Source organism: Glycine soja, chromosome 11 (assembly GCF_004193775.1).
Source record: "Glycine soja cultivar W05 chromosome 11, ASM419377v2, whole genome shotgun sequence".
In the NCBI taxonomy this organism is placed as follows: domain Eukaryota; kingdom Viridiplantae; phylum Streptophyta; class Magnoliopsida; order Fabales; family Fabaceae; genus Glycine; species Glycine soja.
The window spans coordinates 48,022,341-48,039,112 of NC_041012.1; the positions used below are offsets into that span (position 1 = coordinate 48,022,341).

At 29.9% G+C, this 16,772-nt stretch overlaps 2 protein-coding genes across 3 annotated transcripts; one reads left to right on the forward strand and one right to left on the reverse strand.

The window, feature by feature from the left end:
- Nucleotides 1-3,523: 3,523 nt before the first annotated feature.
- LOC114375857 (glutamate receptor 3.7-like) lies at nt 3,524-9,323 on the reverse strand. Of its 2 annotated transcripts, XM_028333724.1 has the most exons (7): nt 8,764-9,323; nt 6,536-7,887; nt 5,845-6,122; nt 5,628-5,659; nt 4,873-5,051; nt 4,645-4,802; nt 4,033-4,228 (listed from the first exon to the last, which is right to left on the reverse strand). In XM_028333724.1, the coding sequence occupies exons 1-7, from the start codon at nt 9,011-9,013 to the stop codon at nt 4,177-4,179; spliced, it is 2,301 nt and encodes a 766-aa protein (XP_028189525.1). In that variant the 5' UTR covers nt 9,014-9,323; the 3' UTR covers nt 4,033-4,176. The 2 variants fall into 2 exon arrangements, with proteins under 2 accessions (XP_028189524.1, XP_028189525.1); XM_028333723.1 differs by having other exon boundaries at nt 3,524-4,228; nt 4,645-5,051; nt 8,764-9,319.
- Nucleotides 9,324-15,290: 5,967 nt separating this feature from the next.
- Nucleotides 15,291-16,143, forward strand: LOC114375482. The gene has a single exon (XM_028333268.1). The coding sequence runs from the start codon at nt 15,455-15,457 to the stop codon at nt 15,836-15,838; it is 384 nt and encodes a 127-aa protein (XP_028189069.1). The 5' UTR covers nt 15,291-15,454; the 3' UTR covers nt 15,839-16,143.
- Nucleotides 16,144-16,772: the final 629 nt, after the last annotated feature.

The window sequence follows — 16,772 nt, forward strand, 5'->3', positions numbered from 1 at the left end:
CACTATTTTTTCAACAGAGAGCATTACCAGCCGTTAGGAGTGTTCGTCGATTAAATCATTAAATTAGTTCGGATTTAAGGTAAAAATCAATATTGAATTAATTATAATTAGTTTAGTTCAAAATTAAAATAAAAAATCTATAATTACCCATTAGTTCGCATTTAACTTAAAATATCAAAATTGAATCAGTTATAATTAGTGTAACTCAAATTTAAAATAAAATAATTAATTAACCAAAATAATCTGAACTAATTTATTAGCTTGATTTAGTTTGTTGAGTTCATTAATTAATCTGATCTGATGAAAATCTCCTACCATCAATTTTTAATAAAAAAGCTCCCAAAAAATTAATAAAGTTCAAGAAAGAAAGAAAATGCGTTGAGATGATATTTAATTAATGCATAATTTATTTAATGGAAAAAAATAAATTATTAATCCTCATAGTCCCTAAACTTTTATATCTTCTAATTTAGTCTTTAAACTTTAAAAAAAACTTATTTTTAGTTTTTTTTTTGTCGTGAATCGTAATATTTTACTAACTGTGTTAACTTGTGCGGAACGTGATAAATTTACACATCATTTTAATTATTCAAAAAACATATTATTTGTCACATTAAACATAAGTTAGTAAAGATCATGTAATGAAGGAATAAAAATATATTGTTTTTAACATTTAAGAACTAAATTAGAGGATATAAAAATTTAAAGACCAAAAATAAGATTTGATAAAAATATAGAGAATAAAAAATATTGTAAATATTTTTTTAAAAAAAAAAAAACTTTCAGACATTGCTAGATTCTAGTGGACGATACGAAACCTTCTCAGTTCACCAATTCAGGATAATCGTGTTTACACAGCGCAATTAAGCTTGTTCCACTAAACTTTAGTTGATTTAACAAGTGTTTGATAGTTATCCATTTAGATATTTAATTATTTTTAAATGTTTAAATACTCCCTCTAATCTTAAATATAATTTTTTCAATTTTTTTATCTTTTTATACTGTAACACTTTTTCAAAGTATTAATTATTTGTTAAGACAAATATTCTTAATTACATTAATAAATTGTATATACTTAAAAAAAGAAATATATTATCTCTCTTATAAAGATTAAATGAGAAGACTAACTTATATTAATTAATTAAACGTGAAAGTAATCAAGTAAAAAAGGAAAATTATGAGTCACAATAATTTTAAGGTTAATTTTGATAAAATAATATAAATTGTTAATAAATTTAATGTTATTAATTATCTTTAAGGGTGTTAACTAAATAAAAAAGTATTTTATTTAGACAAAAAGTAAAATGTATTATAACGAAAAAAATATTTATAAATTATGAGTTAAACATAAATATTTCATAGTTTACTCTCAAACCTTCAAAGAATGTGTTACACTTATCATAAATTTTGGATGAACTTTAAACTTATTTACCATGTAAGAAATGTTTAATAATGTATTTTAAGGGAATTGATTCCTAAAGCTTTAATGTGTACTTCACACATCAATTTTAATGGCTGTAACATGTAAAGCTGTTTAAAGTTATTTTTTATGGGAGCTGTTTAAAGTTGATGAAGAACTAAGTGTATAATTTATTTAACTTATGTTCATCTTCAAAATACTTTTAATCAAGATCTTTTTTCAGGAAGCTTTAAAGAATAACAATTTCTTTAAAAGTAATTATTGTAAAAAAATGCACTAATGACAGTCACACCCATCCAATAGGTTTCTAATCTAGGGTATCCTTCATCTTTTTCTTTTGCTTATTCTATTAGAAGACATTTATGTGTAATGTCCCTGCTTTTTAAAGTAAAGTTAATTTGTACATTTGCTAAGGACACAAGAGGTGGGCTACATGCTCACAAATAAATCGACTTTAAACAATCCCGACATGGATCCATTTTCAGTATTTGGGGAAAAGAAAAGCGGAAAATGACGGGGGCACGTTCCAATTCAATAATTGAAACACATAGGGGATAAGTAGATAACAAATGCATGGCGTAGTATAAGATTTGTCAAAGATCTATTACTCTCTTTTTTTCACCAGCCATAATAAATATCTCACACATATATAAGAAAAACAACTAAGTAAATTAAGCATCCTTCTTTCATCGATGATTAAATTAGGCAACCTTTCTCTTTATTTAAAAAAATATTTGTTTGTCTCATCCATATTAAATCTTTGTTGAGGACTTGATTGCTTACTTTTAGTAAGATTTCTCTCTAATGTTGATTTTTTTAAAAAATATCTATTTATACTTTTTTATTATAACACTCAATTCATTTTTTTTTTAATATATCAGTTTAGTTTTATTACGACCAACCCAATATCTTTTCTCTTTTGTCTCATTTGAAAAGTTAATATATACATGTGATCCAATATTAAATATGTATACATTCTTAATTGGGATTTAAACCTTGATTTGATTTGTTGAGTTGTTAGAACTAATTTTTTTCTAGTAGATTCAATCGTTTGCTGATGCAACTAATTTTGAACTTCTATTATTAAATTTATAATTTTCGGAAAGTAAAATAAAGATTTTAGAACAAATTGATATAGTAGATGTATTTAAAACTTCACTTGTGTTTGTTTGAAGAAAGTAAGTGCTTTACACGTAAGTTCGTGATGTGACCTTGAGGGATTACAATACGGCAGAAGTTCTTATGACTATTATTATGAAAAAGAAAAATAAAGTTCTTTATGACTATTATGGGGTAATCACATCTGTTTACATCTAATGAGATGGTAGTAGCAATAGAGTCAGAAGCAATTAGGTAAGAAAAATTAAACTAATATAAGGTAATATGTTATACGTGTGAGAAACATTATTATTTGATAAAAGGGGAAAAAAGATGAACCAATTTGTCTTGTCAACAATAGGCAGAACTTCAATTAGGTAAAATTGAAGTCGCCGGTGGGGACTCATGTAGTTGTCTACATTCCAAAATAATTTCACAATTTCCATAGCTTTAGTTGTTGCCCCAAGATTCCCCCACAGTCGTGCTTGATGCTAAGTTTAACTGTTTGGAAGTCTTTGGCTCATCTGTTTTTAGAATTAAATATAAGAAGTTTGCTATAATTAACCCTAAAATATTAAACATACTTAAAACATAGTTATTATAAAAATCAATAAACTTAATTTATATCATAAATTATAATTAAATGATAATATAAAATCACTTTATACTATAAATACATAATCTATTTTTTTTCTAAAAACGAATGTATAGATTAATTTAATAATAAATTTATATTAGAACATGCATTTTTTATTACGTGTGAAAATTGACTTTTCAATATTTAAATAAACAGGCAATTAATACATGCTAGAAGTACATATCCGTAAGGTCCTTTTGGCTAGGGAGGTGGAGTTCAATTTTTAGATCAAGTCGCAAGTATTTTACGTTTTAGCAGTTTGTACGTTCTGAAATTTTTGTAAGAAATTAGAAGGATCAAATCATTAATATTAGATTCATCGAATTAATAACAAGGAATGGGATAGCAGCTGCCAAAACTTTTAGTCATGGAGAAGCAAAATAGTAACACAGGTGTATAGATCATTAGCACTCAATTTTCACATATTACAATTGATATGAGTAACCATCTTAAGCATCAGGACTTCTATTTGATTACAAAGACTATGATAGAAGAAAAAACTAGTACTACAAAATAATGTACAAGACTATCATTATTGTCACTATACAAAGATTTATTGCTATCAGGTATCATATAAACATCTTAAGCAAACTACCCAAATGACAGCAGTTTACTGAAATCTACCAATTTGAGCCCTTTGCAACACAACCATAATAATTATCTCAGTTGGGGTTCTGATGATTGTCACATTGAGTGAACATTTTCTTGATGGCCTCTTCCTTCTCATCAATGAAGTTAAAGAAGTTAACAACAACCTGGGAACAATGAATGCCTGATGGTTCTGGGGACGAAGAAGCAACATTCTTTTGTCTTTGTTTGAAGCGAGCGTATTGGCGAATCATTCGCAGAAGAAACAGCGCAAGTGCAACAAGTGAGACAATGCCGCATGAGAGATACAGACCCCAAAAGCTAATCAAGTGAAGCTGGTCAGGCTTGGAGTTGCTTGTCCTATCTTCAGGACAACGCATTTTACAGAACCACTTCTCATGTATCTTACGGAGATCTCCATTCTCAGAGAGTTTCAAAATTGCTGTAGACATGTCAAAGGCAAGAGGAGACTCTCTTTGAAAAGCCTGATGTGTTGTTATAAAATGTCAGGAAATGCCAAGTATAATATAGCACATAAATAAATTAACTGATAATTTTCATGTGTCCAGTGTTCAAAACCAAATGGCAAAAATGCAGTTCTGGATTGTTGTATTAGGAAGCACTACAGGCCATATCAAGAAACTCTTTGGATCATATAAGAAGGTTACCACAAAGATAAGCCTTTGTTCCAAAATATAGTTCTAATAATTTTGAAAATCATACATAGGAGAAACCTTTTGTAAGAATTTCTCCCATTGTAAAACATACTTCCATTTAGTCTGGTTAAAAGATATAATAGGCATGTTGCTTCTAAAATCTATATTATTATCACTATTATGGGGAAATCTGGAGCACTTTATTTGAATAATTAATCATGAATACAAAATATCTAATCACTTACAAATCCCCAACTGCTTCTGGCAAATGGCTGTCCAATAATACCAAAATCAGTTTCATTTGACAGAAATAACTCAACATATGGAAGCTCATCAATGATAGCTGCCACCCCTCCACCAGATGGCCCCTTCTTAAGTGCTGTAGCATATTCCTCGGGGGAACCTAGGGAAATAAGTCTTGATTTTGATACATAAAGATTATCTGTCAGATAGTTGTAAGTAAATGATCCTACTTGGAATCCGATAGGCCAGTTACTTGCAATCAAGCTATCAATTCCAGTGATGGGCGATGAAAGCTGCTCCACTGTAAGAATTGAAGTCAAGCTTGCTGTATAGCTAGCCGTGATCACCATCAATAGAAAAAGCCAGACTATCATCACCATTTTAGAAAGTGAGCTTACGGTATCTTCCTCTGATTTCATGACAAAGTGAAAGATTATCAGAAAGCATAATGCAGATCCCACAAATATCATTATTCACCAATATAATCATGAATGCCAGAGAAAAGATTCCTAACCATTCATGTTTTCATATGTTGATTTTACATTTAAACTATACAGTATTATGCAAATGGATGCAAAACTGAAAGCAGGGAGTCAATATAACAGGTTTATATGTGCATACCATAAGTAAAAAATACAATGGACTAGCATTCTTGCATGGCAAAACTGTTAAATAAAGTTTTTATGTAAATGTTACATATATGTACTTTGTGCAAAACTAATGTTGACTGACAAAATAAACATTAAAAAAAAGCACCAACAAAATAAACATTTTCACGACAAATTAACAACTAGCTGTTATCTATCTTCTAGAGTTTACTATTAAAACTTACAAAAAGAAAGTGGACAATGGATATTAGCTGACATATTATTTGGTTGACTCATTTGAACCCATGGATTTTACAAAAAGTAAATTATATGATGGCCTTGAGAAAGAAAAAGAAAAGAAAGGAACTATTAGACAATGGAGCCAAATGTTTTCTTACGATTTTTCTTAAACAATGTTGAGAGGCTGAACCTGAAAAGCAAATGACAACATGGAGTTAGAATCTACAACACAAGATCAACACAGCATCTACTACTGCATAAAGTTTATAAACTAAGTGTAAAAAGGTAACAAAATCACGCTAATAATAGTTCATCAGAAAAAATATATATATATATATATATGCCAAATTGCATAACTTAACTAGAAAGGCTTACATTAACATTGTCAAAAGTTGCTTCTTAGGAGGACCACGGAAGTCATTATTGACTCGGTGCTCAAGAATCCATATAACAACTCCAACCACCAAAAATGATGCAGCAGTAGCACACCACATATCTGCCGTAAATGGTTGGAGGAACACCCAAGCATTTGATCTTGCTTTGTTGATAGGAGCTACTATGACAAGGCTAGAGGATGCAAAAGGCTGAGAAAAATCCACAATCATTGTACGATTTGTCACAATTGCAATGTCTCCAACAACTGCATCATATACCTAAACCAAATTTCAAGCATATCAAAGTTTAAAAAAACAAATAAAATTCAAATAAGTAATAAATGTAAAGTAGCCACCTATATAAAGCACCTAAGAATTATCAATTTATCTTATATTGGATAACACTGGACAACAATGAACAGAAACAAATAATGCCAATTACAACTTTTCAATTTATTTTCCCTTCTTTTTTTCACATGCAATATCCACCCAAAAAAAACTACACAAAAACAAAAAGAAGGAAAGGTAAAATTGAGCAGACGGTTGAGAAAGCAAAAACATAATATTATGTCAGCCATCTGAAATTTTATATGTAGCATAACTGTTTTTCCGTAAAACACAGTCTGTCAACTTATAAAAACAATGATTAACCCATGCTGAGAATATCTCCTTTTTCATTGTGTATCACTTACATTTTCATCAACCATTTTCACAAGTGCGTCATAATTGGGATTTTCTTTGCCATTCCCAAAAGGCTTGAATACAAAAGGAACTTCATATGGGATAAATTCTAGGGCTTTTTTGAAGACATCGATGCAGTACCCCTGAATTTGATGACTATCTGGCAGTTCAGTTACGAATTCAACAAAACTTGCTCTTTTTGGCACTCCAATTCTCAGTGGCTTGGTATTATCAGCAATTACCCAGCCACGAGGTCGATCTGTCACTCCACCTGGCCAAATCACTTTGCCGAGCTTCTGATCTTGGGAAAACCTGTTATATTTTCTTTTTTTAAGAGCTGTAGGGGGTACAACTGAAAATCCTGAATTATTAGACCAAAAACCAACACCAGAAATTCCCATCTGATTGACATTGATAATATCATAACCACCACTTACAATACTTCTGTCAGAATTAAAATGAAGTTGGCCACTCACACCAGTAAAATTTGATTGTAACAATATGTCGACAAGATCAGATCCACCAGCAAAGATTTTGAGCTTGTCAAGCAGAATACCAATTCCTACCGTATGAGATAAGTTATAGTTATCAGGAAGCGAGAAGGTAATATTATTATGTACTTTGATGAATATATCAATTGCACGTGCAACTGCCCAAACTGTGTCATAAGCATAAATTCCATAAGAGTTCAAACCAGTATTTGCTAATCCTTCTTTTTGCATTTTTATCCATCGAGAAACAAAAGCTCTCTTTTTGCTGGAGTCCGGAATGTGTTGACGTAGACCAACAACCCCTTGGAGAACACTGAAAGAGGTCTGATTCACTGGAGATAATGAATCTAGTGTAGCTGAGAGCCAATCTGTGACAAGCCAGACATAATCCTTGGCCATCATTTGAAGTTTATGGGCAATCAAAAAAATTCTCAATCTCGGATCAGGGTTGACATGAACAACATACACACGAGGACCAACCACCTTGGATTGATTGAGCAAGTTAGTGATTTCATCCAAATCAAACTTAATACTTAAAGGCAGTTTATAAGAAATTTTCAATTTCCTTTTTTCAAGCTCATCACTCAAAGCAGATAGTCCATTTCTTCCATAATCATCATCCAAGAATACAACAATGACCTCTTTCCATCCATGAAAGTCAATTATATCAGCCATTGCAGTCATTTGTGCCAAGTCACTTTGCGTAGTTCGAATGAAGAATGGAAACTGGAGGGAGGACAGGGTTGGATCAGTGGCAGCATATGAAACAAGAGGAACTTGGAGAGCATCAGCAATTTGAGAAACCGTGTGAGCTACGGCAGATGACTGCGGACCAATTATGGCTGCAACCCCTTTCTCAAGTACCTGAAAAGCTGTATAATGAGAATATTTAATTCAGATAATGTAAATTACAGGTACCCCCAAGTTTAAATTTGGAAATTTCACATCCAAATGTTCCAATGGACAATGTTTGTGTACTGCCTGACCAAGATAAGGGTCGGCTATGTGGGTCCTTCAGCAGACCCAGCCCTAAGAATGCAGCCAAGTAAGTCTTTAACGAGTACAATATTCAAGCCAAGTTCACCACGGCCAACACTGCAGGCTGACCACTGCAGCTATCTTATTCTACTACACAATTATTACAGGGCCAGAAAAATCTATAAGTCTCAAACCCATAGGCCTAGAGCAAAGAGATTCTAGTGTTTTCTCACATGTGACTAAGGTGGTATAAGCATCTCCGCCCCTCGCATGTAAGAAAGGCAACATACAAACCACCCCTTGAATAAGGTGGGAACCAATAGAAGACGGTTAGAGAATACACTCCATAAATAAGCTTGCTGAGGTTTCTTGAGTTTTTAACTGACTTTAGAATTCTCAATGAGTGGGTTCTCTAGCATGAACAGTTGATAAAGTAATTATAAAATCAGTGCATCAAAACGAGGAAACAAAACATGAACTGTAACCTCGGAATACGATAGGCTGTCGCTAGAAATCCAAATCATGGCACTGTATAATCATCATAGAAAACGATGCTGTATCATAATATCTAAAAAGCCTATTTACCAGGGACGATTAAAAATAAAATTGAGGTTAGCTGAGAATTAAAGTAACAAGTCCGTAAAATCAGAGACTAATAGAATTCAAGCTTAAACTTAGAAACAGCAAAAGGGCAGGGATTTATATTAATAGTTGGCAACTCTAACAACAATAACAAAAAATAAAAATGTTATGAGGTTGAGGGTCGGCACCTCCAATTGATCCAAGAAAAGCATTGCACATGGCATCCTTCATAATCAAGTTGAGTTTGGTTCCCATGAGAACTGTGGGGTCCTCATTGACATCAGAAACGGCCATTTCCATAGCCGTCTTCGCAGCTCTACCTATGATAGAATCGAAAGAAAAAACCGCACCAATGTTCACACTGGCAGGCCTTCCGCTGTGAGCAACACCACATAGCCAAATCCATGTCAGAAGGTGCAAGACCATAAATTTCTTCATGTTTGACCCCGAATTTCAAGTCAACCCACAAATTTCTTCACCGTAAAGGCCCGAACTTGCCGACGCCCAGTTTCCGAAAGCGCCAAAACATGGTTGAAATTGACGAAAGATTGCAAATTTATGGGTGCCCAGATGAGTTTGGTTGTAAAAGCAGAAGTACAACGGTGCCCTGCAGCATAAAGTTGTTCAGGTGAAGTCTAATTGAGAAGCATTAAAATTCAACCCAATCACTGCCACTGATATAAAAGAAAGGTGCCATTCCATTCCAGGAGATTATATTGAATTAAGGAAGATTGGAAAATGATGCGCATAATTAGCCTATACTGCACAAGTCCTTCCAACTAGATTTTAGTTTTTTTTTATTACCATCAAATTTCATATGATTATTTGATAAATATTTTTGTTATTAATTTCTCACTAATTTCTAATTTTTTTATATTTTAATTATATTCTGCAAAATTAATTAGAAGTCAAAAAATTAACTTATTAGATTTAAAGTGCTCGATAAAATTAGTTATTAAATTAATTAAAAAATATAAAATAACAGAAAAATAATAATATCATCATTTATTTAAAAAAGATAAAAAAATAAATAAATATATTGAAGAAAAAAATGAAACAAAATATAAAAAATTAAAAATTAACGTATGAAACAGTGTTAGAAGCTAAAAAAAAATATTTATTAAACAATTAAATGAGTTTTTCAACTAATAAAAAAATTAGAAATTTTATCAAATATAATCTTTCTTTTATTTTATCATCGATATTCATTTTTTGTTGTTCTTTTTTTTAATAAATCATAATATTATTATTATTTTTGTTATGTTATACTTTTCAATTATTTTAATAATTAGTTTTATTGAACACCTCTAACTTAATAAATTAATTTTTTTAGCTTTCAGTTAACTTTACATTTAATTCCATTGAACATAACCGAAAGAGAGAATATGAAGATAGAGAGAGAAATTTTATCAAAAAGTATTAATTATTAATTTTTGTTAACAAAATATTGAAATTATAACTTTTTACTTATTTCTTTCTTTCTTAATTTCTCAATCAATTAGCAATTTTTAGAATTTTTATTAACATACTTTTATTGTTATTTTGCATTTTTGTCTCAAAAAAATATTTATCTTTCATTTTTTTATAAAAGAGTTTTTAGATAATTATAGAAGTTAAGAAAGTTGATTTATTTAGTTAATAATGTTAAATTTCTTAATATTTTATATTATTTTTTAAGAACTATCTTTAAAATTATTAAGATGTATTATTGAATTATTATTATTTAATTGAAAAATATATGAAAAGAGAATAATAGTTATAGAATTTGTTTTATTAATTTATGATTAACCATCTTTTTCAATCTTCGATAGAAATATTTTATTTTATTAATTTATAATATTTATAGTTTATTGACTAAATGAAATTATTATAAAAAAAGCTGTTTCATAAATATTTCTATTATTTAATAAATATAATATTAGTTGTTGATAATGGGAAGTGAGATGAGCAATGTTGTGGGGTCACTGGGGTGATTTTCCCTCGTGTGTAGTTTACTAGTTTTGTTCTCCTCTCTCACCAAAAGAAAAAGATGAACAATGTGTGAGAAGGAAACTCCTCTCAAGTCTCAAGGACATGTTTGAACACAAAGCACGGCGTATGATAGGCTGACCAGGACAGATAATATCAATTTCCTCATTTTTTTCGTATTTAATGTTGCATTTATTTCACGTCTTTTTCACATTTAAAATATGATTAATTACAAATTTTATTACTCAATATTTACTCCTTTACAATTTTTTTCATATAAATTTTATCATCTATTTTTTTTATTGTTGCATATTTTACCGACGTCAAAAGAAGTTAAAAATAAAACAAAACGAAGTTGTTTCGTTGACAAAATAATAATAAAATATACAAAAGTAAAAAATTTAAAAGATAAAATTTATGAAATATTGAAAGATAAAATTTGTAAAAAGAAATTCAATAATAAGATTCGTAAAATTATAAAAATTGGATGATAAAACTTATAAAAATAAAACTTAAATAATAAATTTTGTAAAACAATAAAAATTTAATAATAAAATTTATAATTAAGCCTTTAAAATAACAAGGAAAAATCCAAAACGACTACATAATCTACTACATATAGTATTTCCTCTGTACCTTTTTTAATTGTCAATTTTTTAAAGAATTTTTATTTTTATTTATCTATCATTTGTAAAATTTAAAATATTATTAGTTACTCTTTTATTAATTATATTTTTATTTAACTTCTAATTTTTAATCAATTTACACATGTGTTTATTGCAGAATATGAAATAGAGTTGTGCTGCTTAGTAACTTTACAATGTTTGAAATAGTAGGCGGAAAAACTTAGAACACATTTTTAAAAAATTGAGCCTCGTAAACCCAACCCAAACAATATTGGTATGTTGTTTGACTTTGATATCTGATAATAATAATAATCTAAAGATCATGACAAAGTTGATTTTTAATGGATGATAATGTAAAATCTTTGACATTGAATGTCTATATCCATTAATATCTTATTTATTTAATAATAAAACTAACTAGATAAAGATCGTTTGCTTAATTATGTTATTAGTTTTTGAAATTTGGGGTGAATTTGGTTTTGATCCCTCAAATTAAAGAAAAAAAACACTTTAAATTAAGATATTTTTAAATTTAAGAAATTAAAATATATTAATTTTAAACGTTAAGGAATAAAAAAATATTTTTAAAATTGAAAGACTAAACTAAAAAATTTGATCCAAATTTAAAGAACTAAAAAAACATTTATGATGAAAGGGTGGTGGTGAGAGCAACAACAATTATAACAATGACAATAGTGATGATAACAATCATGAAGATCATGATAATAAAAATAGTGATAATTGATAGACGATAATGATATAATGATGACGATGATTATGATGATAATTGTAATGATGTTCATAATGATAAGAGTGAACATGATGGTAATAGATTAATTAAGATATTTTAAGGAGTAATAATTGAGATATATTCTCTTGTGACTTTTCCATTGTTGATGATTATGCTGGCTGCTTTGTTGAAGTGCTAGGTGGTTTCTTATACAAAATTTCTGGAGTGACAACTGAGAGACCTGAGTAATTAGACCAATAACCAATTCTGCGCATTCCAGATCCACCAATATTCAAGATATCATATGCTGGATGATTTCTATTCCTTTCAATATCAAACTGAACTGTTCCAGTCAGACCAGAGAAACGAAGGGCCATCATCAAAAACACGAAGCGATTGTAAATGCAACATGCTTCCATTTGTGTCGAGGGTCAGAGGAGAAAGATACGACACTACCTTTTTTGAGAAAAGCATCAAGAGCACGGGCTACGAACCAAACAGTATCATATGCATACAATGCATAGGAATTGAAGCTTGGAGTCTCCTTGGTTTTTGGTCTCTTCATCCTTGAGAGAAAACTCTTCTTTTCATTAGTATCGGGAGTGTGATGACGCAAAACCAAAACCCCTTGTAGGAGGTTCATTGTCTTAGTATCAACTGGGTCTAATGAATCAAGTGTTGAAGCAAGTGCATCATCGCTTGCAATCCACACATAGCCACTGTTCATCATTCCTAGCTTAGATATTCAAAAAAGTTTCAGGATTAACATGAAGAACAAAGACCCGTGATTCCATAGTCTTCTTAAATATCATATTTTGAAGAATGAGTTTTTGAGTTTCTACTAAAGATATCCTAGGCTAAAAAAGGCTATAGATAAAATTTTCAAATATAAAATTAAACGGACAAGTAAGCTGCTTAGCCGTGGAGGGAGTCAAACAATTTTAAAAGAAACCATCATCATTACTGTCATTTATATTGGCCGACTGGCCATGAACTTCTTTAAGAAAACAAAACCCAACTGGGGGTTAATCAAATGTGCCTTTTTTTTTATTATATTGTGTTGCTAAAATGGGTTTAGTATAAAAAAACATTCATAATGGAGTAATTATAGATTGGTAAGTTGAGAAACTAAAAAAAAAATTGGACAATATGAATGACCATTTTGGCGCAAAATTATTATTTTGGGGTTATTCCCATTATTGTTTTTAATACCGATTTTTGTACGTCACAACAATTTTTTTCTACCAAATATGACACCAATAATTGTGTTTCTGATATTTAAAGATGTTAGGAGGGTTAGCAAAATTGCGAATTTGGTCACTAACAACAATTTTTTTTTTTATCGGCGTCACTAACAACAATTTTTTTTATACTAGCTAGTTGTTGTAGTGATTAGAATTGACTTGTAAGTTGTAACATAACTTTAAATTAAATACTTGTTTAAAAAAAACTTTAAATTAAATACTTTTCATGAGAGCACATTGGGTTTTGTAGAGTGGTTGGCATCAAACTTGAAAGAAAAACAAAACAAAAGGCATTTTAGTGCCAATTCAAATGATATTTTGGAATAGGTTGTGTTTGTTTGAAAATATCAAAAAATATTTTCATAAAAAAGAATTTGAGAATATCACATTTACATATTTATACATGTTTTGAATAAATATTCTCAGAAACTGATGATTTTAGGAATATAAAATGTTGATATTCTTCTTGCTTCTTATTTTTGTAGTGAAAGAAAAGTATATTATATTTTAGACGAAAAAAATTATTTTCTATCCACAAAAATTGGGCTTGAGTAGTATGCATAATGCATGAGATATTATGTTTGATTCTTAATTCTCAATCGACTTCAGATATAAAGGAATTTATAATAACTAACGTATAATATTTAACTAATTGAATTGGAGTCTTTTATATTTTAAAAAAGGTGGATTGAAGTAGACTTCTATTTTTTTTTCCCTAGAAAAAATGACCTTCTATTAAAATCTTAATTACACCCCCCCCCCCCCCCCAAAAAAAAAAAAAACAAAAACGAGTATGGACAAAATTTCCAAATATAACTTGATTGAGAATCTAAAATCTTTATATTAGTAATACGTAAAAAAAACTCACAACAAAATATAAACAGTGGGAAATTTGAGTAAATGTTAAAATTACTCATTTCGATATTACACAAATAAATATCATATTATATTTTTAAAAATGCTTATATATCAGTTTATCCTTCATAGTATAAATTAATCTTAAAAACCAAAGTATTGTTCAAATATTGAAATATACATTAAAGAACTAAATTCACTTCTATTTTAAATATTAAATAACCAAATCTATGTTCACTTTTTTTTAAATGGATATTCAAATTTATTACAGGACTATAACTTAAGCATTCATTTTAAGAATAAAAAAGTAAAACAAAAAACCTCAATTATTGATAAGAAAGGTAATTACGGCAGCGAATTGCTAATTGTTAATTTTTTAATATATATTTCAATTGTTTAACAGCTCTTGGTTATCTTAAAAAAGTAAAAAAAAAAAAAACCTCAATTATTCATAAGAAAGGTAATTAAGGCAACGAATTGCTAATTGTTAATTTTTTAATATATATTTCAATTGTTTAACAGCTCTTGGTTATCTTAAGAACGATGAACAGTTAAGCATTGTATAACTTGGCGGTTCTAGATTATTATAAAGTTAAACGAAAATGAATTATAATTTCTTTGAAGGATAAACTACTCCCTTTTACTGTAAATTCAATTCTGATTATGTATTAAAACCAAAAAAATGAAATTACTATATGGTCGGTGTATGCTCGTTGAAAAGGCAAATGATTGTATTTACATGGTTGGTAATTCTTATTATTGTGTTGCTAATTAATGTACCATATCTAAAGACAATAGTTTCTTTTTATCTGCTTTGTCTGCTTTTTGATGAAATTGAAGCACAAGTTTGCTTCAATAGCTAATGAAAATATGGTCGGCAATTTCAAATTGGTTGCAAAATATTGACTCCCTAACTAAAAGTATGGGAGATTGACCAATAATAAAATGATAAACAGTGTCATCAGATTTATGTACTCAACGTTGTCGTGCGGTGCCAATGTGCTACCACCAATTAATTTTCTGCTGAAGGAGATGTACCACTTTTTGAGCAGTGATTAGAGGGCATCAACTCGATTTTAAACCTTTGCTTTGAACTAAACATATTATCCCCATTTATTATATTGTGACAAGTCACGTAAACTCCAAATGAAGCATTCTTAAAGTAATCATTTCTTCTATTATCATATTAAAAATTCAAAACAAAACGCTATATGCTAAAGTTAAGAGACGGCTACACTAGTAAAATATTCATTATTCACACAGTATAAAACAAATTCGAATCCAAAAGCATAATTGATCATGGTGTTTGTTTCAAGCAAGAGAATCAGCTTTTCTTTATTAATTTCAAAAACCCGGCGTAACAACCGGATACTCCATGTGCTTTAATTTTCTCCTATATATCATGGTCTTGTTGAGTGTTGAAACTTAAAATGCTTCAAATATTCATCACTATAACATGTGGAACTGCTGCTTGAGAAACAAGCAAGTATCATCACAAGATAAGAATGAAGAAGGTGGTAAGAAAGTTGAGGAGACAAAGACAATTTCTCGTGGCATGAAGAAGAAGGTAAGGTTCAAAAAAGAAGATGGTGAAGGAAGTCATCATGGTGATTCTACAAGTGGGCCTGTGAGGATTAGGCTTGTGGTGACTAAGGAAGAATTGAAGAGGGTGTTGAGAGATAGGAATGAGAATGATCCTCAGCACACTTCGTTGGAGGAGTTACTAAGCGATATGGTGTTGAGAGACAAAAGGGTGTTTGAGGTTGAAAAAAATGCTGGGGGCATAAATTCTTGGAGGCCAGCTTTAGAAAGCATTCCGGAGGATCGCTCAATGAAATAGTTTCATTTTTACGATGTTTCCTATCTGTAAATAATCACAATACTTTCCTTTTCTATTTGATGAAGGAGTTTGTATTGGTACTCCATATGAATTAAGTAGTTTCAATTATTTGAGTAGCTAGCTAGTACTAATAGAAATGTGAAACGAAGTTTGAGCTTGTGATTTTGGGTGGATGTTGTAGTATGGAATGGTTCTGTGTTGGTCGTGAAAGATCCATTTTGTTTGGGTGAGGCACTGAGAACCATTTGTTATATTGCGATTTTGTAATTTTTACTCATGATAAATCATTTCTTTTTTACGTATTATTACTCGCACACATATTATCCAACAAAAAACATGATCAATAATATTCTAGCCCAATGGTGCATAAACTTTTTTGAACCTCCCCGTTACAGGTCACCCCCACCCCAAAGAAAAAGAATTAGTATGACTCAGCAAAAAATATTCTAGCCCAATGGTGCATAACTTTCTGTCGATTTCAAATCCAACTGGATCATTAAGTGGGGTCTCCTTCATTTGAATTAGTATCGGTGAAGAGAACGTTTAGCTATGTTCAATTTACTTCTCATGGGTTTTTTTTTTACCATGCGGGGAGAATGCGGTTCATCAAATGAACTTTTTTTTTTGTATAATTGTTTTGGATTACACGTAATGTAAACTGTAGAGAGCGACGTGTCACCAATGAATAAAAAAAACAAAAGCATGGTTATTTATTACTTTTTAATAGACATTGAAGTATTTTCAACTAACAGTTAAAAAAATAATTCTTTCAATATACAGGATCACCAAACTAAAGTTTGGCTCTTGTAAAGACTTTTAAAACTAAAAATCAAGCCATAACAACACAGTTAACAACCCAACAATTTTCCAACTGTTAGATTTTATTAAAAGAGTGTTCTCATAAAAATTGCATGTACAACTACTATTCACCTGG